This window comes from Lithobates pipiens, unplaced genomic scaffold (genome assembly GCF_037356315.1).
Source record: "Lithobates pipiens isolate NorthernLeopardFrog02 unplaced genomic scaffold, aLitPip1_a1.2 Scaffold_23, whole genome shotgun sequence".
Taxonomy (NCBI): Eukaryota; Metazoa; Chordata; class Amphibia; order Anura; family Ranidae; genus Lithobates; species Lithobates pipiens.
The window spans coordinates 88700165-88726908 of NW_027507785.1; the positions used below are offsets into that span (position 1 = coordinate 88700165).

Genomic DNA, 26744 nt, shown 5'->3' on the forward strand with positions numbered 1-26744 from the left:
TGCAAGCAACACTTGAACCTAAGTAATCTACACAGGGATCTAAAAACAATAATTTTACTCCTAATATACAAAAAACAACATAACTTTTGTATTTAGACAATGAAGGCTTCCATTCCTGAAATAAAAATTTGTATCACTTATAATTCAAGGCTATGCTGATGAAAAATATGAGTCATTTGAATTGCCTATTGGTTAATATTTAAAAAACAATAAAGAAAAGGAAAAGGTCTGGTGTCCCCAATGACACACTTCCATCCCCGTCACATATAAAAACTAAGGATTCGCCCTGGGACTTTAAATGAAGTAGGTACTACCACATTTATGTACCAATATTACTTGTTTATGTATCTTTTTTCATTTTCAACCGTTGGCGTTATCTATGCATGTAAACAATGGTACTTGAATAAACCATATACTATATTTACTACTGTTATGCTGGCGGAAAGGCACCCACTTCATTTAAAGTCCCAGAGCGAATATTCGGTTTTAATATAACCAGAAAGAGAGCACAATAAGGTCCAATAAGGACTACAGCAGAAGGAAAGAAAACAGGATGATATTATGCATTTCATGTCCTCCACAAATAAACAATTCCAAGTGTTTCTCATCAAACAGTGCGGCTGCTAATTAAGAACGTTCCATTTTGTTTATCTTTGTGGATACTGTAATCACAGTCCATAAATAATTCAAAAGGGAACATGGCCATATTCTCTCAGTTAATCACTGTAATTATTTCATTATTTTGGGGAAAGCAAAGCAACCAGCTTATGGAATCACTACATGAGACCTATGGAAACTGTATACACACCGAGTGGTGCAACCTTACAGCATGACACCGGGTGGAGGTTTCTGCAACATACCTGTTGAATCGGAGTGTAGCGGACAGTGTGGGAATAATCATAATTATCAATGATTTCAAAGTCCTTTACAGCATCTCCCTGAGTGGGTCCACTGAAGTTCACATCAACTGGGGCTTTTCCTGCTCCTTTGGTATAGACTGTAAAATGCGTTGGCTTCCCATTTTCAACACCTTTAAATATAAGAAAAGGAAGTAAAGAACTTTAGACAATATTTTCTTTCAAGGCAAGCAGTTCACTAAATTATCCAGGCAGCTCAAGCCATGGATATGACAAATAGCAATGGCAGGGTTGCAAGTGTGTTCTTATTTAGGTTTTTGTAGACAGCTGGCTTGGGCTAAGCTAGATGGACCTTCAAAGGGAAAATGAAGCTTTTTAGTCAATATAATTATTTATAATTATATAATTAATAATTAATTATATAATATATTATTTGCATAACAGTCTTATTTTACAAAATAACTGATTATTACAGGGTAATTCAATTTTCAGCCTGGGCAATGAATCCTGGGATTTGTAAAGGAACATTACAGTAGCTGTTCGCTTGTTGACTGTCCCTGTAGACTAAAGATTGCAAAATGACACTGGGCAGAGAAGGGGTCATACTGATATTCTGGTCTGTTTCATTAGCATGTCAGGATTCTAAAACCTTGGGTGCACTATTATCACATGCTCTGCCCCGGCTTATATCTCTCTCTCTCTCTCTCTATATATATATATCCCTCTCTCTATATATCCCTCCCTCTTCTCCCTCTCCATATCTCTCTCCCTCTTCTCCATCTATAGCTCCCTCTCCATATCTCTCTCCCTCTTCTCCATCTATAGCTCCCTCTCCATATCTCTCTCCCTCTCTCCATCTATAGCTCCCTCTCCATCTATAGCTCCCTCTCCATCTATAGCTCCCTCTCCATCTATAGCTCCCTCTCCATCTATAGCTCCCTCTCCATCTATAGCTCCCTCTCCATCTATAGCTCCCTCTCCATCTATAGCTCCCTCTCCATCTATAGCTCCCTCTCCATCTATAGCTCCCTCTCCATCTATAGCTCCCTCTCCATCTATAGCTCCCTCTCCATCTATAGCTCCCTCTCCATCTATAGCTCCCTCTCCATCTATAGCTCCCTCTCCATCTATAGCTCTCTCTCCATCTATAGCTCTCTCTCCATCTATAGCATTACAACAAAACAATCATAACAGGAAAGTCTTCATTATTTTGCTGGTTACAGCAAAGGGGCGAGAAAAATGGGGCAAATCGGACCAGTTAATTTTTATTTTTCACGTGGCAGTTAAAAATATAAAACACTAGTAACCCTGTAATGACTCCTAAACTTTTATATATTGTAGAATAGTCGACTGGTAAAGATGAACTTCAGTAGCCTTTTGGAGGTTAAAAGGAGAATATAGGAAAACTGAATGAAGGTCCACTTTAATACTCTGTACCAAACTTACCAGATTTATTAAGTCCTGGACCTTCAGCCTTCACTTTGCTGGCATCATGTGAAGGTTCAACTTTGATTCTGAAAGGGCTGCTTGGAATTTCCTAAGCAAAAAAAAAAAGAAAAAAAGTAGAAGAAAATCCAACATTTTTGGTTGTCCCCAAAATAGTAATAGAGGGGAAATCGTCCAACGGGGACACTAGTTCTGGTGACCTGGGGTCACCAAGGAATTCCCTTAAATTGCAGGGATTTACGTTAACTTCCTGTTTGGCTATGTGACAGGAAGTGAAGGGAAATCTCTGCAATGAGACACAGATGGCGAAAAAAATCTGACAAGGGTTAAAATCCTCCCTTGCTCTATTCAAAATGGAAAGAAAAATAGTTCTACTTTAAGCCTTGTGGTGCAATATAAAATCAATTCTGGATTGGCAGAAGTCAAAATTGTTGTAAAAACAAAATTCACACCTGACTTTATACCACTGCCTGTCAAACGCACTCTGAAAGGCAATCCACTATGGATCGTCCAGGAGCAGAGGCTGTTGAGCTGTTAAACGGAAAACGCCCAAAAACGCCCCTAAATGCTGTAGCAAGACCTAAATGCCAGGAATCGCTGTGAGCAGGCAGGTAGGTGTTTTACATTACATGTCTCTTCTACAGTAATACTCTGCAGGTTCACAGTGAATAGCAGCGGAACTTTAATTCAGGTTTAAGGTGTTCCTGGAACACATGAACTACCATCACAGTCTCCTTTATTGCTTGGTCACTGGCTGTCTCAACTGTTGACCATCAAGGATGGACACTCAAAGACCAGATGAATTAAGATAACTGAAAAACAAGGGCAGTGAAAAGCTGTGCCTTGATCTAGAAACCTTTTATCTGGAAGTAAAAGCCCGGGCAAGTATTTAAATACTTTTTTTTTATACTTTTGATAGTAGGGAAGGATAAGAACCTGGAGAGATTCACCCTCTTCAATGCTCACCTCTCCAGCAAAGAGAGCTTTGATAGTGTATCGCCCAGCAGCTGGAGGAGTATATTTCACAGTAAATGTATCATTGGCATTGGGGATAATGTCAAAATCAATGTCCTCTTCCTCATCGCTTATCACACGGGCATCGCATTTGATTCCAACGCTAACATCACCTGGAAGACATTTTTTTTTTTAATGCAATTTAAACTCACTAAGAATACTAAAAGAACAGTTATAATAGCCAACGTAAAATTTAGAAATTGTTTTCTATTAGGTGTCATAAAAAGAGGAACTCAAAAAGGAAGGGTTCTTTTTGTCCCTAGATGCAAGTTTTCAGTGATTAGCTTTATCGTGCAATACAAACCGGAAGATGATCGCGTGTGCTCCAGTTCTATGGATAATTTTCATGTCTGAGAATCATCAAGCAGCATGACTTGCATGAGAGATTCTATAACAAATTCATTTGCACACCACTTCAGACTCTGCAGCCCCTCAATCCAAGTCTGGTAGGTGCCTTTGGAATCCATCAACCCCCTCCAGACTCATTAGCAGATACAAGGCAGCACTTTATTCTCCTTATACAACCTTATTATTCAAAATCCAGTATGAACATTACCACTTCAAACTCTTACTGACACATTTCACTTCCTAGTGGAGTTTTAAGCTTCACAAGGGAGAAGAATGCATCAAATTAAGGAGTGAATTGGAGTGCCAGCACCACCTCATGCAAATATTCCTAAATCTGGGCATACATAGCTAATTAGATGTGCAAACATTCTCCTATTCCTGCAGGCACCTTTATTTTATGGTGAGATCATAGGTCTAAGGCCCAATAAAAAATTAAAGGTGTTTACTGTGATTATAAAGACTAAAAATAGTTGGTTCTTTTCAGTCTAATAGACATCAGCCTGGTAGGCCTACAGCACGATAAGAGGATCAGAAGGACCTGTCAATGTAATCAACATTGCTGTCCCATGGACATGTACAACTATAAAATGAAACAAGATTTTTAATATTTGATTAAGCAGATATCATTCATGTTTATAAAAAAAAAAAAAAAAATGAAACGTACTATAGCTGGCTGTCTTTAAATGATTACTAAACCCAACAAAATGTAATATATTGCTAACTACCAGCCCTTAGATATGGTGGCTGCATTTGTTTTCTTTTCTAGGTCAAAAACAGAAAGAAGTACTGTTATTTCTGTGCTTGATCCTACCAGAAATCTTGAGTGCTTTTTAACATTCTGTGCATTGAAATGAAATCTTAACTAAATGTTATCAGCTTTCCCAGCTATCTTGTGAACTATATATCAATGCTATTCTGTGTAATGGAGATGAAGAACAAGAGAAAGGTTTGTAGTGCAGCTCAAGAGAGTGATCTAGGGTGACAACTCTGCTCCTCCATAGACACAGCACAGTAGAATTAGTGATGTCTCTATAAGAACTGAAAAGGTGCGTTACTGGCAGGATCACCAGGAGAAACGAAAGGAAACGAAACCTGAAAAAAGGGAAATTAATGCAGCCAGCACATCTAAAGATGGAAAAGCTGCAATATATTACATTTTTTTTGTAGGATTTAGGTATGCGTTAAGAAAAAAAGTAATTTAAAATATGAATGGATTAGATACCTTCTCCAGCCTCAGTACAGTCCACTGTGAAGTGTGTAGGCTCATTTGCCTTTAAACCCGTTTTCTCCACCCCAGGCCCGAAAACCCTCACTTTTTTTGGGTGGCTGCCCTGTCCAATGTTCACCTGGGGAAAAAAAATATTGAGCATTAATAAATACATGCTCAACTGAAAAATGTAATATATAAAATACATTTCACTGCAATACAAAGTTCATAAAGTGGAACTTCAGGCAAACAGCTAGACACTTAATGTAAACAGATATTGCTTTACTGGCCATGCTTCACCAAGTCATTTCAGTAATGGACACACCTCTGCCACGCAGCACCACCAGGCTGGTGCCAGTTCAAGTTCTTGGTTTAGCTGTGCAATTCTTGTTTCACCTCTCTGCTTCCAGCCTACCAACTAGACAGTGAATACACATTACTACACTACTGATCCAGTGTCCAATGAGAAGGCAGGTGACACAGGAAGAGGTGAAACAAAACCAGGAAATAAACACATCTCCCTGACTTTGCAGTGCTACAAGAATGTGAATCTCATCATTGGGTGGAAGTTAATACAAGGTAAAACTGTTTTTACATCTAGTACATCGACTCAGATTGTGTTTGTATCGGTTTGGCAGGTGGTAAGCTTTAAATAAAAAGAAATTTAAAAACATTACAAATTTCAATTTGTTTCCCTTCACCAAGTGAAATCATAATACATAAAAAAATAAAAATATAATTGCTTAACAAAACAAAAAAAGATAATATAATGAAATATTACGGACTAACCCATAGTGCTTTAATAGGAGATTAAACAAAAAATAGTTCTGCAATCTATGGTGCATTCATTGTAAAGAGATCAAATAAAAATTCTTTCACTTACCCTGAAAGGGCTTTTGGGTACACTGACACCGCCCCATGTGATCACAACTGTGTGCTTGATTGGCTTAGTTGGATTGTATGAGCAGGTAAAGGTACCATCAGGGTTTGGCTTGGAGTAGATGTCCACAGGATTGCCTTCAATATCCTGTTAACAGTAAATAAAATATTCCCTGCAAGTCAGAATAAACCTATACATACATTTTATTTAGTGAATTTGTATATCTCAGCATTTCTGGGTAACCTGACATTCTGGTCTAAAGTAAACTTCAGGATTGTATTTTATTAGAAAGAGGACAAGGTCAGCATATGTTGTGTTAGTGTGTAATACGCTGTTATTCCAGGAGGAGGCTGCCAAGTCGATTCATTTCACTTTCATGGAAAGTCGTTCAGCTTGTATAAGGTTGTGCAGATGCCAAGAGAAGCTCAGCTAGATTACAACCCTGGACCCCACAGCCAGTAGAAGAGGATATTACACCAGTAGAGCCAGTCAAGCAAAACAGGGGTCATTTTATCTGCTGGAATACATGCATTCACCTCTTGGACAGTCCCTACACTGCTTAAGGCTGATTTGTGGGTAAAGAAAAAATCCTCACATTCCGTGGGGTTGCCCTTGCACTGGGTTAAAGTCTGTTTAGGTCTAAAGGACTCAGAAAAGCAATTTTATCTACTCGATCCTCTGCTCCTATAGACGCCCTTCGCATTATTAGACCAAGCCCTGCAACTTCTACTCCCTATAGTGCAGTGGTCACAGGTCATCTGTCAACAAGTACAATGAAGGGTCCATAACTCTGCCTTGTGTGAGGATGTAGAGGAACAGTATATAAACACAGAGTAGGGCAGAAGAGGCCAACACTAGTGCCCAGGGAAGCAGATTGGAAAAACCGCCTTTCCTGGCTCCTAGACCAATACTAGCATTTAACCCTTGCAGTACAGGACTGCCCCACCACAAGGGAAGGGTTTTACTTTCCCTGGTGATGGCCATTAACTCCTATGTTTACTGTTTAAATGCAAAACTGGCTTTAAGTGGATAAACACTTCAGCCAAACTTTTTTTTTGATGGTAGTACCTGCTGATGCACTGCCAAAACCCTTTATCCCTAAAATAATGCTTTCTATCTTAACCGCCCACATACACCCAACACAATCCCTAAGCTAACCCTGAACACTTAAAGTAGAATGTCACTCAAAAAGCGAACTTCCATTCTATGATAAAATGTTTGTACTTTAATTTTTATGACATAATGTCTTAACCTGAATTTACTTAAATTTACTTTACTTTTTTTTCCAATACAATATTGTAACCTGTTATTACATTTGCTAAAAAACAAAAAAAAAACAAAAAAAAAACAGTGGAAGTGGGAGCGGTACCAATTTTTAGCAGTACCTGCAATCCTTGCCTAAGCAAGGAGAAGGCCCCTTGCCCCATCCCCTCCGCAGCCTGCTGGGACACATCACGTTCCAGGAGGCTGCAGGATCATTCATAAAGCGCTGTGTGAGGTCATGTACAGCTAGCTCCTGTAACCAAGATGGCGGTGCCAGTGGCCCACAATGGTAAGAAGAACTGGCTACCAAGACAGTGCTGGACCCCAGGCACTGGTATGTACTTGATTTTTAGAAGTCAGCAGCTACAACATACAATAAAGCTGTTGACTTTACAAAAAAAGTAAAAAGTTCCTCTTTAAAGAGACCATTAGATTCCAAAATATTTTAGTAACTTAAATGCTTACCTTTCAGTGTCTTTTTCTTTTCCATGTAGTTTTTTTTTGTGCTGCAATGTGCCTATACAACTGGAACAGTCGGTCAATTCCCTAGATCAGGCACCTCTTGTGGGTATGTCTTATTACTGCCTGTGCTGGCCCAGCTCCTATGCCCCTTCTTCCACCTCCCTGTATAACCTTTTATGTAACTGCTGGGGGAGGAGTGAAGGAGAATACTATATTCATTTGAATCTGAGTATGGTGACATCACATCCAAGATGATGGGACCCAGCAGCAGTCCCAGCCTTTCAAGTGTCTACACAAGTAATGTTTTTACAGGTAAATAAAATGAATGAAATGCATTTATTTCACAATGCATAATCTTATAGGAAGATGTTTGCTGGCGGTCTGGCGAGCCTCAAACACTTAACCACCCCAATTTCAACAAGACAAGGGATTTCAATCACCAAGAGATATGTATACTGCTCAAGGCGAGTGATTCACCACAAGCTCCACTTCAAAATTCCTGACTGCCAGTCTGGCTTATTGTACACAGTTGGCAATGTAAATGAGACCACATAGACAATAGAGGGACATGTATGTTCACAGTTTTTTCACTCTGAGAGCGCCATCTGTTTTCTTTCTATATATCATTTAATTTTTTTGAGTGTTGGATAACACACCTATATTCCTCTAGCTGTTTTTATTGGATGTGCCCCAAAAATAATTTTGAGCAATGAAAATGAATTACTGCATTCTGGGCTGCAGCAAAGAGTCTGGTGTATTTATGTGACAGAAGAATATGTTTAGGATATGTTTAGTGCTGAAAAGAGCTTTTCTTTAAAAAAAATAAAAAAGGAAGAAGGAAAAAGTAAAAATTCTAACACTGAATGTGGTTTTGGTTTTGTAACATTCACTTGTTCCAAAATCAAATGTTAAGAGCAAACAAAGTACTTTTGAAAAACATTTGTCAGAAGTACTTTTGAAAGACATTTATCAGGTCATCGAATGTACTAAAAAGTTTTGTATGAATATTGCTTCGAAAATCTATCAGCATGTAGGCAGGTGAAAAATTCCCCTTTATGGGTTTTCTCCTCCTAGTGGTGAAGTTGGGTGCCCTTTTAAGGTGGGAGGAGTCTTAGTGGTGGGTCTTCTTCCTTGGAGAGATTGACTGGTGCCACAAGAGGGGTTACTGGCGGAAGTCTCAAGTGCCCTCCCCTGAGAGGCAGAAGGAATATTTTAAGGAAAGACCTAGATTGGGAATTTAGCAAAAAGTGGCTATTATATGTATAAGTTCCACTAAGCTCTTCCTTTGTTCTAACAGGACAATGTTGTAATGCTTAGAAGTACATTTGCCAATATATGGAAGTTAAGTAACCCAGAATTTGGAGTGTTCGGACTGCATTATTGAAAAGTATGGAACTACTACTTGAGCAATAAAGAAGTCTTTTGTGGCTTCTGCTGGGAGTAATATGACAAGTGCAGCCAATGCCTGGTGCCGAAAGTGCAAACCTGGTCAGCTCCGGGGAGTGGGGGCAATTGAGGGACAAGAAGTCCCCCAAATAACTGATAGATCCCCCCCCTCATGCATCATACGGCAGGTGGCCTTGTGTCTTATGGGCCCTGGGTGGATGGCTGTGCTTCTAGAGCTTTCATCTGAACCATGTGTAAAACATGAGCCTATGTACGAGTACTGTAGGCATGAAGGGTTTATTGTGTACAGTGACTTGGAGGATGAGGAGCAGTCAAGAACTGGCATGCATACATATATGTAGTTTGGGCTGAGCACAAGTCTGAGGTGCTGGGGTCCCTGAATGTAAAGGCAGAGCCCAGCTGAGTGTGACGGCCATGTTGAAATAAGCTGGGGCCCACTTACACACATATGGCTTTACGGGATCAGCACTCACACCTTGCAGCTCCAGGTGCTGTGTTGCATCTTCTCAATGATACCATCTACATGAGATCCTGCTAGGTTTGTGTAATGGTTTACCTGGTTTCCACCCACACTTTTCTTTTTAACTGTTAAATCTGCAATCTCCATTTCACACTCCTTGTCTCCCTACATCTCATTCCCATGCTGCCAACCCACAAACCATTACCCGCAGAAACCTTCGCAACCTCAACCCTTCCCTTCTTCACTCTGCTACTGATGGCCTTTATGACAAAATTACACCCCTCTCCTGCCCAGACCTAACCACTTCCATCTACAACACCACATTTCCAACCTCCCTAGACATACTTGCTCCTCTACACGCAGAACCATGCCCCATCTGCCACAACCCTGGAAAACAGACGACACCAGAAGTCTCAAGAGACACAGCCGTGCTCTTGAAAGAGCATGGCATAAATTTCAAATCCCTGCAAGACTTTACCCTCTACAAATCTGCCCTTCTCAAATCCAACTCCTGCCTCCACACTGCTAAACAAAAACCTCATCAAAACCCAACACACTTACAACACACTCATCAAAACCCTCTCATCGAAACCTCGGCAACTCTTTTCTACCCTTAATTCCTTACTTCCTGACCACCTGCTCCTTCTCAGCAAATTACACTCCCTTGGCCTCTGTAATTCTGCTTTATCCTGGTTCTTCTCCTATCTCAGCGCACTTTCAGTGTTACAACGCCATCTCCTCCACTCCCCTTCCTCTTTCTGTTGGGGTACCCCAAGGCTCCATCCTTGGGCCTCTCCTATTCTCACTCTATACCTCTTCCCTGGGCCAGCTGATAACCTCCCATGGCTTCCAATACCACCTCTATCTCTCCACTCCTCAACTCACCCCCTCGATCTCCTCCCAGATCTCAAACTTACTGAATGACATATCGATATGGATATCACACCACTGCCTCAAACTCAATCTTTCTAAAACTGCGCTTGTTATATTTCCTCCTTCACACCCCCCGTGACTTGACCATTAAGATCAACACCACAACCATTGGTCCCTCCACACATGCCAGGGTCCTGGGTGTAATCCTTGACTCTGACCTCTCCTTCAGCCCCTATATCCAATCACTGGTTAAATCCTGCTGCCTTAACTCCGCAATATCTCCAGAATTCGACCCTTCCTGACTAATGACATCACAAAGCAACTTATTCACTCCTTGATTATTTCCCGCCTTGACTACTGCAACTCTCTCCTTAATGGCCTACCCTTAAGCAGGCTATCCACCTTCAGTCTATTATGAATTCTGCTGCTAGACTAATACACCTCACTAACCAATCCATGACTGCTGCACCTCTCTGCCTATCCCTTCACTGGCTTTCCCTACCCCACTGTGTAAAATTTAAAATGCTAACCATAACATACAAGGCCATTCACAATATCGCCTCCATCTACATCACCAACCTCATCTGCAGATATCGCCCAAATCATCTCCTTCGCTCCCTCCCAGGACCTCCAGCTCTCTAGCTCCCTTGTTACCTCCTCCCGTGCTTGCCTTCAAGACTTCTCCAGAGCCTCTCCCATCCTCTGGAACTCCCTGCCCCAGTATGTCCGATCAGCCCCTACCCTGCCAACCTTTAGGAGATCCCTGAAAACTCATTGATTCAGGGAAGCCTATCCCACACCCACCTAACAACTGTCCCCAAGCCACCCCCATCAAATCCACCCTTCCCTTTAGAATGTAAGCTCAAAGTGCAGGGCCCTCCTGTACCTTTTGTATTGAACTGTACTGTAATTATGTTGTCCCCCCTATACATTGTAAAGCAGTGTGTAAACTGTTGGCGCTATATAAATCATGTATAATAATAAAAGGTATTTATGTAGTGTTGATAATTATTGACATATATTGTACATTCACATCAGTCCCTGCCCTCAAGAAGATTGTACAATCCGATTGTGTGGCAAACTTTAAAGTAAGCAAGCTTGCACGAGAAGAAAAGTATTACATTGTAACTCCCTCAGGAGCAGAAACTCATGTGAACAGGTCTGGGTACTCTGTAAAGCACTATATAAAATACCAACTACAAACAGGAAAAACAATCATGTAACAAGAGGCTAAATTCCCACGCAACTGTCAGAAGGCTGCTGAATTTCAGTGCAAGACAGAAATTATGAATTCAGGATTTGAATTTACCATTCAAAAATTGTAAATTCAGTTACAGTTCGACATGACAATCGTGTGCAGTTACCCACAGCAACAACGGGTTAATACAGGCAATAACCATAAAATAGGACTTTGTGTTTGGTTCTCCTGGCTCACTGTATCTGGCTAAATGTCAAGAAATAAAATGTCCATGTCTCCTACTTGTGCATAGATGCTCAAAGGTGCTGTCCCAGCCTCTTTTGGGTCTATGAAGAATTCTGCTGGGTTGTTCACGATGCACCCACTCTTCTCCAGCCCTGGACCATATGCTTTGACCTGCAAGGTAAAAAGAAATGTATGAAATGGAATACCACACCATAAATTACATTCCTTCTGTTAGAAGTTTCCTAAAGCATACTACTGATTCTTAGTCCCGTTTTGGCCCCAGCGGTTTCTTATGCAATAATTTCTCTCTAGATAATTTTTAATACAGTATAAAGTGTAGCAGCTTGTAGATTAACCAATGGGGGCCATGGTCATTGGATCAGTGCAGTTACTCAGATTCTCTTTTAATGCAACCGTTTTGTGAAAAACGATCATTACAATATTACACCTCTATCTGTAAAAGAGGGCAGAAAATACTCAAGTTTTCAAAATCATTGCTGTTGAGCACTGCTTCATTTGAAATTTCTCAATGCCCCAAGTCCACTGTAAGACCAAGGTTCAAGAATGTTGATCTCAAGTGTCATGTGCTTCCTACCTTACCATTGTATCCTACAGAGTCCTGAATTCAGATAGAGGAACCAGTGAGCTGTGGGGGCACCCAAAATATTTACACTCCCAGAGATGTTAATTTCCCAGCGGATGCTAATCTAACTTGTATGGTAACCTGAAAAACATTGAATATACTAGTGGTTCTCAACCACCCTGTCCTGGCCCACTGCCAGACCACAGCTTTCCTTCTCCCAGGCCTCTAGCCACCTGCAGATTCTTTAACCATACTGTCCCACAGGGCCTCCAGTCTCTATGGATGAGCGAGTTTAGGATGGATGAACTTGACAGGCCTGCACAGAGTCCTAACCTTAACCCGATAGAACACCTCTGTGATGAATTAGAGTGGAGACTGCGAGTCAGGCTCTCTTGTCCAACATCAGTGCCTGACCTCACAAATGCGCTTTTGGAAAAATGGTTAAAAAAATCCCAAAGACAAGCTCCTAAACCTTGTGGACAGCCTTCTCAGAAGAGTTAAAGCTGTTATAGCTGCTAAGAGTGGTCCAACTCAATATTGAACCCTACCATCCAAGACTGGAATGCCATTAAAATGTATGTGCGTGTAAAGGCAGGCGTTCCAATACTTTTGGTAATGTAGTGTTTTTGTTATACAGTGAATCTGACATTAACTGCAGGTGCATGCATTTTAAATAATTACGGATACAGCACCAGTGAATGTTTGGTAAAGTCGCTTTTACGGCTTTATAAATTTGCCCCTTAAGTGTCGCCATTAGAACAGCTTTCCTTTGACTAAGAGCTTAGCAACTGTTGTATTAGAAAACAAAACATTGAGCCTTAAATGCAAGCAGTGGAAAATGTTATCACCTTATCAGGGTTAAAGTCTCCTGATGCTGGCTGGATGTATGCCATGTATGGACTGTTTTTGATGTCCTCATCATCGCACATGACATGGACAGCATATTCACCCGGCTCCTTGGGCCAATATTTCACATCACAAGAGCCGTCACTTTGGTCATCACATTCAATCTTGGCCTGAGATGGACCTTCAATGGCAAAACCTGCGGTATGTGTAAAGGGATATTGGTTAAGATCAGGGAATAAAGGAAGGGCATTCTCTACAAGTATTCTAGGATTGTTACCCATCCTACAACATCCTTTCCTAATAAAAACACTGCAGTCAAAAGTTCGCTGAGCAATTGTGGCCCACAGAGGCACCCTAGTATAGGAAGTTTGTTAGGACTACTGGACACACAATATTCTCATCACCATAACATAGGACATGTTCTATAGTTCACACACTTGTGTGTTTACTTGTATTTTTCTTAAATAAAAAGGGGTAACTGTGCCATGGTTTTGCGGTTCAGTTTGTGTTTGCTCTTGTAGTCCACAGAGTATTGGAAAGAATACTAAAGTGCCGAAGGCTGAACAAATTGAATATATTCCTCCATCCAGGCTAACAGCACATATGGAGAAACGCCCCTTTCTAACCAATGAGACAACAAAGCTCTTAATTCACTCACTGGTCATCTCTCGCCTCGACTACTGCAACTCCCTTCTCATTGGCTTACCTCTACATAGTCTATCACCTCTTCAATCCATTATGAATGCCGCTGCCAGACTCATCCACCTTACCAATCGCTCGGTGTCTGCTACTCCTCTCTGTCAATCCCTCCACTGGCTTCCGCTCAGCCAAAGAATTTAATTCAAAATACTAACAATTACATACAAAGCCATCCACAACTCTGCCCCCAGCTACATCACTAGCTTAGTCTCTAAATACCAACCTACTCGTCCTCTTTGTTCCTCTCAAGACCTCCTGCTCTCTAGCTCCCTCATCACCTCCTCCCATACTCGCCTCCAGGACTTTTCCAAAGCCTCCCCAATCCTATGGAATGCCCTACCCCAATCTGTCCGCCTATCTCCTACTTTATTAGCTTTTAGACGATCCCTGAAAACACTTCTCTTCAGAGAAGCCTATCCTACCCACACCTAACTGTATTTTCATGTTCTCCATCAGCTCATCCCCCCACAGTTATTACCTTTTGTTTCAACTTCACCCTCCCTTCTAGATTGTAAGCTCTAACGAGCAGGGCCCTCTGATCCCTCCTGTATTGATTTGTATTGCAAGTGTACTGTCTGCCCTCATATTGTAAAGCGCTGCGCAAACTGTTGGCGCTATATAAATCCTGAATAATAATAATATTATTATTATTATTATTATTATTATTAATAATAATAATATGGAGAAATTCCCCCTGAAGGGCCATTGAATTCTGAAAGCCACCATCTGCCAGCTCCTGGATCTAACTGGATGCAGGTGCAAATTGACAGAAAACTTTGAGGTTCTCCTTCAACAAAAGTTGATTGAACAAATCGATGTTTGTGGAACGGAGCAGTGCAAGCAAGGTCATGCATTATTTGAATTTTTGACAAGCCAGCAGGAATCAGCCGATAGTTCATGGCCAGCTTAAATAGTACCATTGTAGCACAGGCTGACTAAAACGTTGGCACAAAATTTCTCTTAGGACCAACTTTTTTTTTGTGCTCTTAAATATAACAAACACTTTCAACTGTGTATTTAACAGACGAAAACGGGGAAAATAAAGCATTGTTAGCTCATATTTTGTACAAAGGCCTGAGGGTCCTTTCACACGGGGCAGATCAGTGCTTATCTGCCCCGTGGATATCCGCTTGCTCAGCGGGGATCGCCGAAGCGATCTCTGCTGAGCAGGGAGAGGACACGTTCGTCTCTGCACACTGCGCAGGGACAGACCTGTCACAGCGCCGCTCTCTCCTATGGGAGATCAGGTGATGACGGACCGCAGTGTCCGTCATCACCAGATCCGATGACGGATGGAAAAATAGCTTTTTTCTCCGTCACACTTTTTCGGATCGGACCGGGTCGGATGTCAGCGGACATGTCACCGCTGACATCCGACACTCCATAGAGCTCTATGGAGCATCCGTTCAGGTCCACCTGAAAAAACTGACAGGCAGATCTGAACGGATCGGTAGTATGAAAGGGGCCCAAGTGTGTCAGCCTATGTTACTGTCACCCAATGTGAAAAAAAAGAGTCACACCTGGGTAGGGTGGGTAGGAGCTCTATGATAGGAACAACAGAGATTGGCCCTCCCTTGGTCATGACATATCCACACTTCTAAAGAACAATGCTACTAAGAGTTCTCTTTCTAGTTCACATTAGAAATACAAAAAAGGATGTATTTGCTGGCTGTGGCAGGGATATTATCCTGAGTGAGAAAACAATGCCATTTTATTTAACTACTGTATATTCAAGGGCTGGGATGTGTAATCATACCACAGTCTATAAATGTGGATAAAATGTCTTGAATACATTAGCATGCACAAGGGCATAGAATATGAGCATTTACATGAAGTAAAATTAAAAGCAGACACTGCATATGCTGAACATAAAAAAAAAAATCTCAATAGTCTATTGTACTTAAACGCCAGGCACAGGTATGGTATAGCAGTGAACAGTACCCCACAGTCCAGACCCTGGCAATAAGAGGGGCTCACACTTGATTGTACCCCCCCCCAGGCCAGCGGTGCTGTGACAGATTGTGTTGTATGAAGCTGGCATCAGGCCATGTGTCAGACATTATAAAAATCACAATACTGTTAAGTAGTTCTCAGCTTGCCTGAGGGCTTCTCTGGTAACACAGTCATGCTGTTAACTTTTATTGTGATAAATGATTTAGGACCCTTGAGTCATTTTCTTTGTATATTCAAGCCTATATTAAAAGGCCATAGGCCTCATTCAGAAATTTTATAGAGTAATTCTAGCAAACATAAGCTTACACCAAACAACTTTTCAAAACCAAAAGTCCCTGGGTCTCCCTAAAGTCTTCTGGACCCTATATTTCTACAAATAAACCTGTTCTGGACAAAAAGTCTCTAAGGGAACAACAGTGTTGTATTAGTTTTCAGATTGATCCCTGTGTTCCCACTAGGTCCATTGGCCCAGGTCCTACACAGGGACTCAACTTTGGCACAGTCAGGGTCAAACATACACCCTGGGAACATCATCCAAGAGACTCCTCTGGGATCACACAGCTATTTGAAGATACTACAATGCCGCTATAGATCACTACTGTTATTGGCCCAGTCAGGTTCACTTTAAATAGCCAAGCAGAGTGGCTAAAACCTAGCACACACAGGCCGAATGTTGGGTGGCACTGGCCGCTTCAATAGAAACCGTCCGGCATTTGGCCCGTGTGTATGGCAGCCAGTTTGGCCAGCTTCTGTCAAAGGGTCATGATCGAAAAATGTCTGCCAACCAGCTCCCAGTCAACGCACTTAGCCAGTTTCTGGCAGCACTGACCGAGTGTTCTAGCGGGCAGGGCATCCCCTTGTCATTACACAATAGCACAACAGTGACGATCACTGTACTAACATCAGATTTTTGGTACAGCTGCTTTTTGGCCAACCCAGCAGGTTTAACTAGTAGTGCGTACAAGGCTTTCGTTTCCACAATACAAAGCCTACGTTTAGTCATAAATGAAAAAACAAAAATCAGCACAAGGGACATTGCTTTCTGTCAATAGGATGGGTCCTGGGGCAGATCCGGAGGGGGGTGGGGGGGAATTGCCCTGTTGCAATACTGTCACTTGCGCTTGCTCTGCCTGAGTCTCTCTCACATCAGCCAATCAGCGGCGCAGAGAGAGAGAGAGACTCATCCAGTGTTATTACGGCTACACCACACTGACCAGGAGCCGGAGGCGGTGGGTGGAGCCTCTTCCCTACACTCACTGCTAGTGCCTGGGCCACCTGGCGTCTAGCAACGAGTGACGTTAGAGTTACGTTGGACTCGAGTCTCAGACGAGTGATGTCAGTGAGTCGCGTCGGACTCAAGTCTCGATGTGACAGGAGCTGGAGCCTCAAATAGGAGAACAGTTGTTGCTGAAGTTTAGAATTTAGACAGACTAGTTAAAATGTCGAGCATCCACTGTCAGTGACAGAGTGCCAGCATTCTTCCTGCTCTGCCCCCAACTTGTGGCAAGTGACAATCTGAAATGTGTGGCAGGCGACGTGGCAAGTGGACAATTCGCAACGTGTGGCCGGCGACGTGGCAAGTGGACAATTCGCAACGTGTGGCAGGCGACGTGGCAAGTGGACAATTCGCAACGTGTGGCAGGCGATGTGGCAAGTGGACAATCCGCAACACGTGGCAGGCGACGTGGCAAGTGGACAATCCGCAACTCGTGGCAGGCGACGTGGCAAGTGGACAATCCGCAACGCGTGGCAGGTGACGTGGCAAGTGGACAATCCGCAACGCGTGGCAGGCGACGTGGCAAGTGGACAATCCGCAACGCGTGGCAGGCGACGTGGCAAGTGGACAATCCGCAACGTGTGGCAGGCGACGTGGCAAGTGGACAATCCGCAACGTGTGGCAGGAGACGTGGCAAGTGGACAATCCACAACGTGTGGCAGGCGACGTGGCAAGTGGACAATCCACAACGTGCGGCAGGCGACGTGGCAAGTGGACAATCCGCAACGTGTGGCAGGCGACGTGGCAAGTGGACAATCCACAATGTGTGGCAGATGACTTAGCAAGTGGACAATCCGCAACGTGTGGCAGATGACTTAGCAAGTGACACACTCTGGGCTCCCACTGATTCTGCATTATGGTGAGTTGAACGATTTAATTTTATATTACACTGTAATAATATAAATAATGCTCTTCAATCATCCTGACACCATAACCATGGTGCTGTGATGATTGAAGTGCCAACACCAGCCATTTCTCCAATAAATTGCCCGCAAAAAAAAATATTTTCTGGCAGCGCCCCTCCCGAGACTAGACTCTGGATTCACCCCTGGATGGGTCCCTTGTGTGGTTGGCTTCTGCCTTCATTCAAATCTTCCAGTGCGGCAAATTAGTAGAGCCGAGGGACCTGTGACAGGCAATCGTTAGGAGTATTGGCTATGCCCACCTTTTCGCCTACCTCTTCCATTCATAGAAGCTGTATTTATTCATCCGTGGTTGGTAGACAAACTGATGACCCTAGTGCTGCTAGGCAGAAGTGCCAAATGCTTAGCCACCGTGTTGCCCACTTTAGCTCCTATGAATGCAAAGGAATCTATGAATAGAGATCAGAAGGATGAATGAATGAAAGGTCTGCCTCCTCCATTCATAGATCCCGCTTCATTCACAGACAGTGGTCACAAGACAAACAGAGTAATGATTCTCCCCAGCAGGGACAAACCATAATAACTTTTTAATGGAAATAATTGGCTAGTTGCCATAAGCATGATCATAGAACCTCCCTAAATGGAGTATGTGTTTTTTTAAATGTACCCCACTGCAATTATCTTTTAAACCCAAATTTGTGTTTCTAGTAACCAAAACATTTTCTCTGAGATATTTTGCTGTGGCCTTTATGAATGTAAGTAGAATAATAAGGCGACTTTTATGGTGAGGCAGTCTTGATTCTACACAATGAGCCATTCACATAAAAACTATGCAAGAAATGTGGGCTCTTTTGTGAGTCCTGAGTAGCTCCCACTGTTTTAAAGTGTCGGAAAAATGGCCCGTTTCTGACCAGTTCTGGTATTTAACAGATATTACTGTGCTGTTTTTGTGCATCAATATCTTGGTACACAAACAAGACCCATCATCTTCTGTTTTAGAATGACAAGGAGAATCGCAGAATTCCAATGCGCTAGCCTACAGCAGGAGGCAGTAAAATAAATGCTTTACTTATCAATAGCTGCTTTGTGTCCGTTATATATTCTACAGCAGAGTTTCTCAACGCCAGTCCTCAATGTGCCCCAACAGGTCATGTTTTCAGGATTTCCCTCAGATGAAACAGAGCTGTGGTAATCTCTAAGGCAGTGAAATTGGTCAATTCGCCTGTGCAAAATAATGGTAAGACTGAAAACATGACCTGTGCAAAATAATGGTAAGACTGAAAACATGACCTGTTGGGGCGCCTTGAGGACTGGAGTTGAGAAAAACTGTTCTACAGAGACCTGAAAAGTAACGCTTTTGTTGATAAAAAAAACAATCCCTTCTGTGTGAACGATGTACATTGCAAGAATATTAAAGAGGAAGTAAGAGGAAGTTTTCCTTTTTTTGGACCTACAGGTAAGTCTATAATAAGACTTACCTGTAAATGCTGTAAATCTCTCCTAAACTTGCAGTTTAGGAGATATTCACTATATGCACTGCTGCCATCATCGGCGCATACGTTCTGAAGAAACGGTCGCCTGTGCGGTTTCTTCAGGGCTGTGTGCAGTGACCGGCGGCTCCCGCTTGCACACACAGGAGTGACGTAATCACGGCTCTGGCCAATCACAATCAATGAGAGGGAGTTGGGAGTTGCTGATCATTAGGTTTTTAAGATGCATTAAGGTAAAGAAAAAAAAAAAAAAAAAGAGGAGGAAGACCCCCCACTACTCATTGAGCCCCCTGCTGATCTAGCAATGTGCACGGCAGCCTCGGCTGTCCCAGGTCTTTCTCTCCTCAATAGCTGACAAAGCAGCGGGAGCTACTGGGTCTCACTGCAGTCAATCACAACCAGTGAGCCAATGAGGACTGAGCAGTGGGCTGGGCCGAGTCATGGCTCTGTGTCTTATGGATGCATAGAGCAGGGCTTGGGAGCGAGCATGCACCAGTGCCCCTATAACAAGCGAGAATGCACCAGTGCCCCAAAAGTGTCAGCGGGGGAGCCGAGAAAAAAAAAAAAAAAAATATTGCACAGAGCAGGTCATTTTTTTATTTTATTTTTAAGTTGAAGCTTTAATAGGCACTTTAAAGTGATTGTAAAGTCTCATTTTTATTGTGTATAAAAACAAACATGTTATGTGCAGTGGTTTTACAAAGAGCAGCTCAGATCCTCCTCTTCTCAGGTCCCTCCTGGCCCCTCCCTCCTGATGAGTGCCCCCACAGCAAGCAGCTTGCTTAAGGGGCACCCAAGCCGAGCTGTAGTGCCGTGTGTCTTTTCAGACATGGAGCTGCGGGTGGCCCACCCCCTCTTCCTCCTGATTGGCTAACTGACCTTGACAGCAGCTGGAGCCAATGGCGTGGGTGCTGTGTCTAAGCCAATCATGAGGGAGAGTCCCGGATGGCCAAAGCACTTGTGCAACATTGCTGGATAGAGATGGGACTCAGGTAAGTATTAGGGGGCTGAGGGGGGTTGCTGCACACAGTTTTTTTTTATCTTCACGCATACAATGCATGAAGATAAAAAAAAAACTTCTGCCTTTACAATCACTTTAAGGTGTGTGTTGTTAAGGCAGCCCATTTGTTTAGTATGGGCTTCCTCCAAAGGCAATCAAACAAAAAGTACATATCTACACTGCATGCGTCATGCATTGCAGTAATGTGGGTTTTAGTGCATGGAACATTACTACATACTACATATGAAGCCTGTCTAATTGTTTGCACAGGGGAAGATGTTTCTCTGACTTTGTCAAGGGGTTTTGTAATGGGAATAGCTTAGATACAAAAAACTCTTCTTGACTTGTCCTTTAAATGATCCAAAAACAGTGTGGTATTTGGGCTTATCCCAAAAGTAATTCCAATATGCAGGCAAAATAACCAGTTTCTAAATTGAGCTATGGAAAGACACTTAACAGTAAAGAAAAATGTATGTTTTATGAACATAATGAAGACCACAACTGTTCTGTCATCTCAAAAGTAAACTCCAGCCAAATGAAAGATCTTTGCATTTACTAAATGCAAGGACAAAGTCTCCCCACTGAAAGATGCTAATATTCTCCCTGGTGTTCCATCACCTACAATGCTCTGCCAAAACAGATAAATCCACAATATTGTTGGCATCTCTGAATTTTAAACATCTCTGGATTGGAGTTTGTTAAAATGCAAGCGAATGTGTTCTGAGTGCAGCATTTTTGAAACAAAGCGTGGCGTCGCCTTGCAGTCTGAAGCATGAGGACATTGTACAAGTACAATAAAATGTCACAGGTCAGTTTGTAGAAAAAGTGTGATAACCTATGAATCAGGATACAATGGATTACATTTGTACCCCCTGGGACCCGGCTATTATTGCTGCTGCTCCTGGAGAGGGAGAGAGAAGAGAGAAGAGAGAAGAGAGAAGAAGAGAGAGAAGAAGAGAGAGAAGAAGAGAGAGAAGAAGAGAGAGAAGAAGAGAGAGAAGAAGAGAAGAGAGAGAAGAAGAGAAGAGAGAGAAGAAGAGAAGAGAGAGAAGAAGAGAAGAGAGAGAGGCCCCACCCACCACCAGGCGAACAGAGGCAGTGGATATTAACTACTGCACAACCTGGGACAAGTGCCTGCTGGAAGGAACTGAGGCTTATGGGGGATCTAGTCCCTGACAGACTGAGCCAGTGTGTCAAATTGGCAATAGACCTTCCTTTTCCTCTTTTATGGTCATGCTGGGAAGTTCAGTTTCCAGGTTCAGGGCAGATGTGGTGAAAATATTGTGGGAGACAGACTGCGCAGCAGGCAGCCAACTGTACATTTTACCACCGAATCAGGGACGCAGAGAGGCGGCATAGCAGACATCTCCTGGTACATGAGAATGCCACTGTCCCTGACTGGAGCTGCTGCCTGATCGTTTGGGAAGACACCACTGTCACTGACTGGTGCTGTCACTTGATCGTTGGGAAGCACACCACTGTCACCGATTGGTGCTGCCCCCTGATCATTGGGGAGGACGCCACTGATAGCGTGGTGCCGCAGCCTGATGGCTCTGATCCTATTGAGCTGACAATGGAGAACAGAAGGAGACTATTCGTCACCCAAGGAGTTGATGACAGGCCACTGGCCAAATCCTACTGCACCCCATTACCCGCTTGCCGATCATTTACTGTATATATACGGTGGCAAGGTGGCTCTCCTGCGTAGAATCATGTACCAAGTACATGACTCTGCACTTCTGTGTTTGGGGCGCTCGAGCTGATTGGCAATTACGGCGGACTCGATGTCCACGGCAGCCGCCAATGCTTCGGTACACAGGCAGAACGGCGGTCTGCCTATGTAGACGAGACAGATTGCCATTCCGTCACTACAGAAGACACGGATCCTGTGTCTCTGCTAAGCAGTAGTAAAGCACTGGTCAGGCACACATTTAACCCTTTGATCACCCCAGACGCTAGCCCCTTTACTGCCAGTGTCATTAGTACATATGTATTCGTGTCACCGGTCCCCAAAAAGTGTCAAGTGTCCAAATGCTTCGCTTTACCGGAAATTGGCCTGCATATTGTAAAATACCCTGAAAGCTTGTTTTTGTCTTTAGGAGGAAGCTTGTGGATTCAGATTTTCAGCCTGAACTGATTTGCAGGGGAATGGAGCCTATCAGTTTATCAAGGATACACCCAAGTCTTTAGTCCGTCAGAAGTGGACTCAGAACACCATTCAGCTCTGCCCAGTAACAAGCTACATTAGGTGTTATGTAATCACTTTAAAACATTTCATTTGCCTTTTTTTCTTAAAGGAGAAATCCCATTTCCATTCTTATTAATGTGTTTTTTCCCTAAGGGATGAAGTACATGTAGTACCTTTCCCTCCTTCCCAGGTGCAGTTGAAGGATAGCTGTGAGATTGGATAGACCACCCCTCCACAACCATCCGACAACACAACTGGCAAGGAGACCGCTAGTTTGACAGAAAGCACTTCTCTCTGTCTCCAGGCACTTACTCTGAGCCAGAATCTCATGAGGGCTGAAGGGGGAGGGGTGATTGTCATCAAAAATGTTCTAGGTAAGCGGGCAAGTGCTTGAAGACAAAAAAGTGCCTGTTGTCATAGCAACCGTCTCCTTGCTAGCTGTGTTATCGGAGGTCTGTGAAGGGAGGAGTGGGGCCTGTCCAACCTAACAGCTAGCCTTAGACAGCACACAGAATGATGGGAAAAGATACATGTACTTTGTCCCCTATGGAAGCAAAAGCACATTAATACAAATCCTGTTTTTTCTGTTAGAGGGGCATTTTACAGCTGCAAGTGATTACCAAATGTTGCAACTGTTTGCAATACAATCCATGCAACCTTTGTGGCTTCTGTACCTTTTGAAGGAGGGCACTGGCTACCCACATAGTAGGAATATTGAAGTATCAACCTTTGTAGCATAGCCATGAAGATGTTCAGTGAGATGGCAGTGAGCATAGCAATCCAGCTAGAATTGTGCAGAATACTGTTAGGCTAGCAACAAGGGCGGTTTGGAATATAAAGTGGTTGTAAAGGCACAAGGTTTTTTACCTTCATGCAATCTATGCAGCAGAGCCCCCCCCCCCCCGCCCCCCCACCACCAGTACTTACCTGAGCCACCTCTCGATCCAGCGATGTCCCCAAGAGCCTTGCCTATCCGAAGACTTGCACTTCTTATTGGCTTTTGACAGCAGCGGGAACCATCAGGAGACAGAGGGGGCACAGCCAAGCCACGGCTCAGTGTGCGAATGGAGAAAAAAAATGTATTAGTCCACAAACCCGATTTGTCACAAGGGAAATTAAGATCTTGTAGCGATGCAGTCACTGAACCAACAGTGCAGAGAAGTCTTTATTAAATTCTGTGAACTGAATACACTTTATTACCAAAAGTATTGGGATGCCTTGTTTATGCATTAGTCAAAATCAATTGGTGGAGAGGGATTATGGTGTGGGGTTGAGCTTGGCCCTTTAGTTCCAGTGAAGGGAACTCTTAAGGAGTCAGTGTACTGAGACGTTTTGGACAATTTCATGCTCCTAACTATGTGGGAACAGTTTGGGGATGGCCCCTTCCTGTTCCAACATGACTGAGTGCCAGTACACAAACAAGGTCCTTAAAGACCTGGATAAGAGAGTTTGGGGTGGAAGAACTTGACTGGCTTGCACAGAGTCCTGACCTCAACCAGACAGAACACCTTTTAGATGAATTAGCGCAGAGACTGTGAGCCAGGCCTTCTCATCCACATCAGTGCCTGACCTCACAAATGCGCTTCTGGAAGAATGGTCAAACATTTCCATAGACACACTCTTCAACTCTTCTAGGAAGGCTGTCCACAAGGTTTAAGCCGTTATAGCAGCAAAGGGTGGGCCAACTCAATATTGAACCCTACCGACTAAGACACCATTAAAGTTCATGTTTGGGTAAAGGTGGGCGTCACAATACTTTTGGTAATATAGTGTATGCATTTGAAAATTGTAGAAAATGTTAGAAGCTTACCTAATGAACCCACATCTGGGCCGATGGACTCCACTACAAAGTCTGCTGATTTCCCAACGACACCACCAGTGAGACCAGGGCCCCATGCTCGTACTTTCTGAGGTCCTGCTTCGGGCCCCACCTGAACTTCAAATGGGCTAAGGGGACAAAAAAAAAATGCAAATAATCATGTATACAGTATAGACAATGTAATCGCAGAACAAAAAAGTTAATGCCATTTTTCTTTTTCCAGCATTTCTCCCCAAGGCTAGGTTCACACCATAGCGATGCGGGAACGCCGCGAATCCGCGGCGTTTTCCCACATCGCATGCCTCCCGCCGGCAGTTCACACTGCCCTATGCGGACTGCTGGGAGTGTCAATGAAATGTTAATGACACCCCCAGATCCGTCCGCATATCGCAGTGCGATCTGCACACTCGCACATGAATCGGATCGCATGGTGTGAACACCCATGCGATCCGATTCTGCTGCGGACCAAAAAAAAGGGTCCCGTGCGAGTTTGCGGCGGGAGCGATGTGAATTCAGCCATACTATCTGTATGGCTGAACTCGCATCGCTACGGAGATCGGATGTGATTTGCACTGCAGTGCGGTGCGAATCACATCCGGATCTCTCACCCGCAGCGGTGTGAACCGGACCTAAAGGAAGAAAAAAAATTACAAAATGGTTGGAACATGAGCTAGGAGGAAATGGAATCCACTTAACTGCTTGTCTTTTCCCATTTTACCTCCCAAGTCTCCATTATGGACAGCGGGGCTGCCCATCATATATTATATGTCATATTTGTATGACAAGCAAGAGTAGGTGGAGCCAAGCACAACTTAAAGTGGAACTTTGACCTGAACCGAAAAACTTGTGAGCGTAAAGGATTTGTATTGCCGATACGCTCGATGTCAGACTATGTCACTCCATACAATATCAAAGCTCAATGTCATACACTATGTCACCCCATACAATACCAACGCTCGATGCCATATACTATGTCACTCCATACAATACCAAAGCTCGATGCCATATACTATGTCACCCCATACAATACCAACGCTCGATGCCATATACTATGTCACTCCATACAATACCAAAGCTCGATGCCATATACTATGTCACTCCATAAAATACCAAAGCTCGATGCCATATACTATGTCACTCCATACAATACCAAAGCTCGATGCCATATACTATGTCACTCCATACAATACCAAAGCTCGATGCCATATACCATGTCACCCCATACAATACCCTAGCTGGATGTCATACACTAGGTCACCCCCATACAATACCCAAGCTCGATGTCATATACTAGCTCACTCCATACAATGCCCAAGCTCGAGGTTATATACTATGTTACTCCATACATTACCCAAGCTCGATGTCATACACTATGTCACTCCATACAATACCCAAGCTCGATGTCATATACTAGGTTACTCCATACAATACCCAAGCTTGATGTCATATACTAGGTCACTCCATACAATACCCAAGCTCGATGTCAGACTATGTCACTCCATACAATACCAAAGCTCAATGCCATATACTATGTCACTCCATACAATACCCAAGCTGGATGTCATATACTAGGTCACTCAATACAATTCCCAAGCTGGATGTCATATACTAGGTCACTCCATACAATACCCAAGCTCGATGTCATATACCATGTCACTCCATACTATACCAAAGCTCGAAGCCATATACTATGTCACTCCATACAATACCCAAGCTGGATGTCATATACTAGGTCACTCCATACAATACCCAAGCTCGATGTCATATACCATGTCACTCCATACAATACCAAAGCTCGATGTCATATACTAGGTCACTCCATACAATACCCAAGCTCAATGTCATACTATGTCACTCCATACAATATTCAAGCTCGATGTTATATACTATGTTACTCCTGCAATAAAAAGTTGCCTTCCTACTCACAAGATGCTTTAGAACGAACGTTCTTGGCATGGCACAGGAGAAGGCTCAAATAACACTTTGTGCATAGGAGTTACATCACCCCATTCCAGCCAATACCCAAAGACCCTGAACCTGGAACCTGGAAGAAGCCAGACAGAACGAGTCAGTGCCAGCAATGGAGCTTGTGGATGATGTATCATGAGAAAGGATGTAATTATTGAAGGGTATAGTTCCACCTTAAGGAATTTAAGCTGCTATATGCATTTAAAAGAGTTTCAGAGGCTTTATTTTGCTCGGGCAGGTACAAAAATATATAGTCATCCACACTAGATACCTGCTTTGTATATCCGCCTGCAGTTTATTACCCTAAAGGTCAAACCGGTTTACATTAGAGCACTGGAAAGCAGACCTGATGACATGCAAAGTGCAGTAACCCCCCAAAACCAATCAAATCTCAGTTTATTTAGGTGAGATAAGTGAAA

General features: G+C 43.1%; 1 protein-coding gene across 5 annotated transcripts in view; it reads right to left on the minus strand.

Annotated features, from left to right (window-relative positions):
- The window catches only part of FLNB (filamin B), a 308431-nt gene that overhangs the window by 106621 nt on the left and 175066 nt on the right, over window positions 1-26744 (minus strand). For all 5 annotated transcript variants that reach the window (XM_077452005.1, XM_077452003.1, XM_077452004.1 and 2 more), the window contains exons 11-18: window positions 24349-24485; window positions 13072-13265; window positions 11698-11811; window positions 5756-5899; window positions 4888-5011; window positions 3270-3430; window positions 2304-2394; window positions 861-1030 (exon numbers count right to left, since the gene is read on the minus strand). In XM_077452005.1, the coding sequence (XP_077308131.1) occupies window positions 861-1030; window positions 2304-2394; window positions 3270-3430; window positions 4888-5011; window positions 5756-5899; window positions 11698-11811; window positions 13072-13265; window positions 24349-24485 (1135 nt within the window). The remainder of the gene's footprint in view (window positions 1-860; window positions 1031-2303; window positions 2395-3269; window positions 3431-4887; window positions 5012-5755; window positions 5900-11697; window positions 11812-13071; window positions 13266-24348; window positions 24486-26744) is intronic.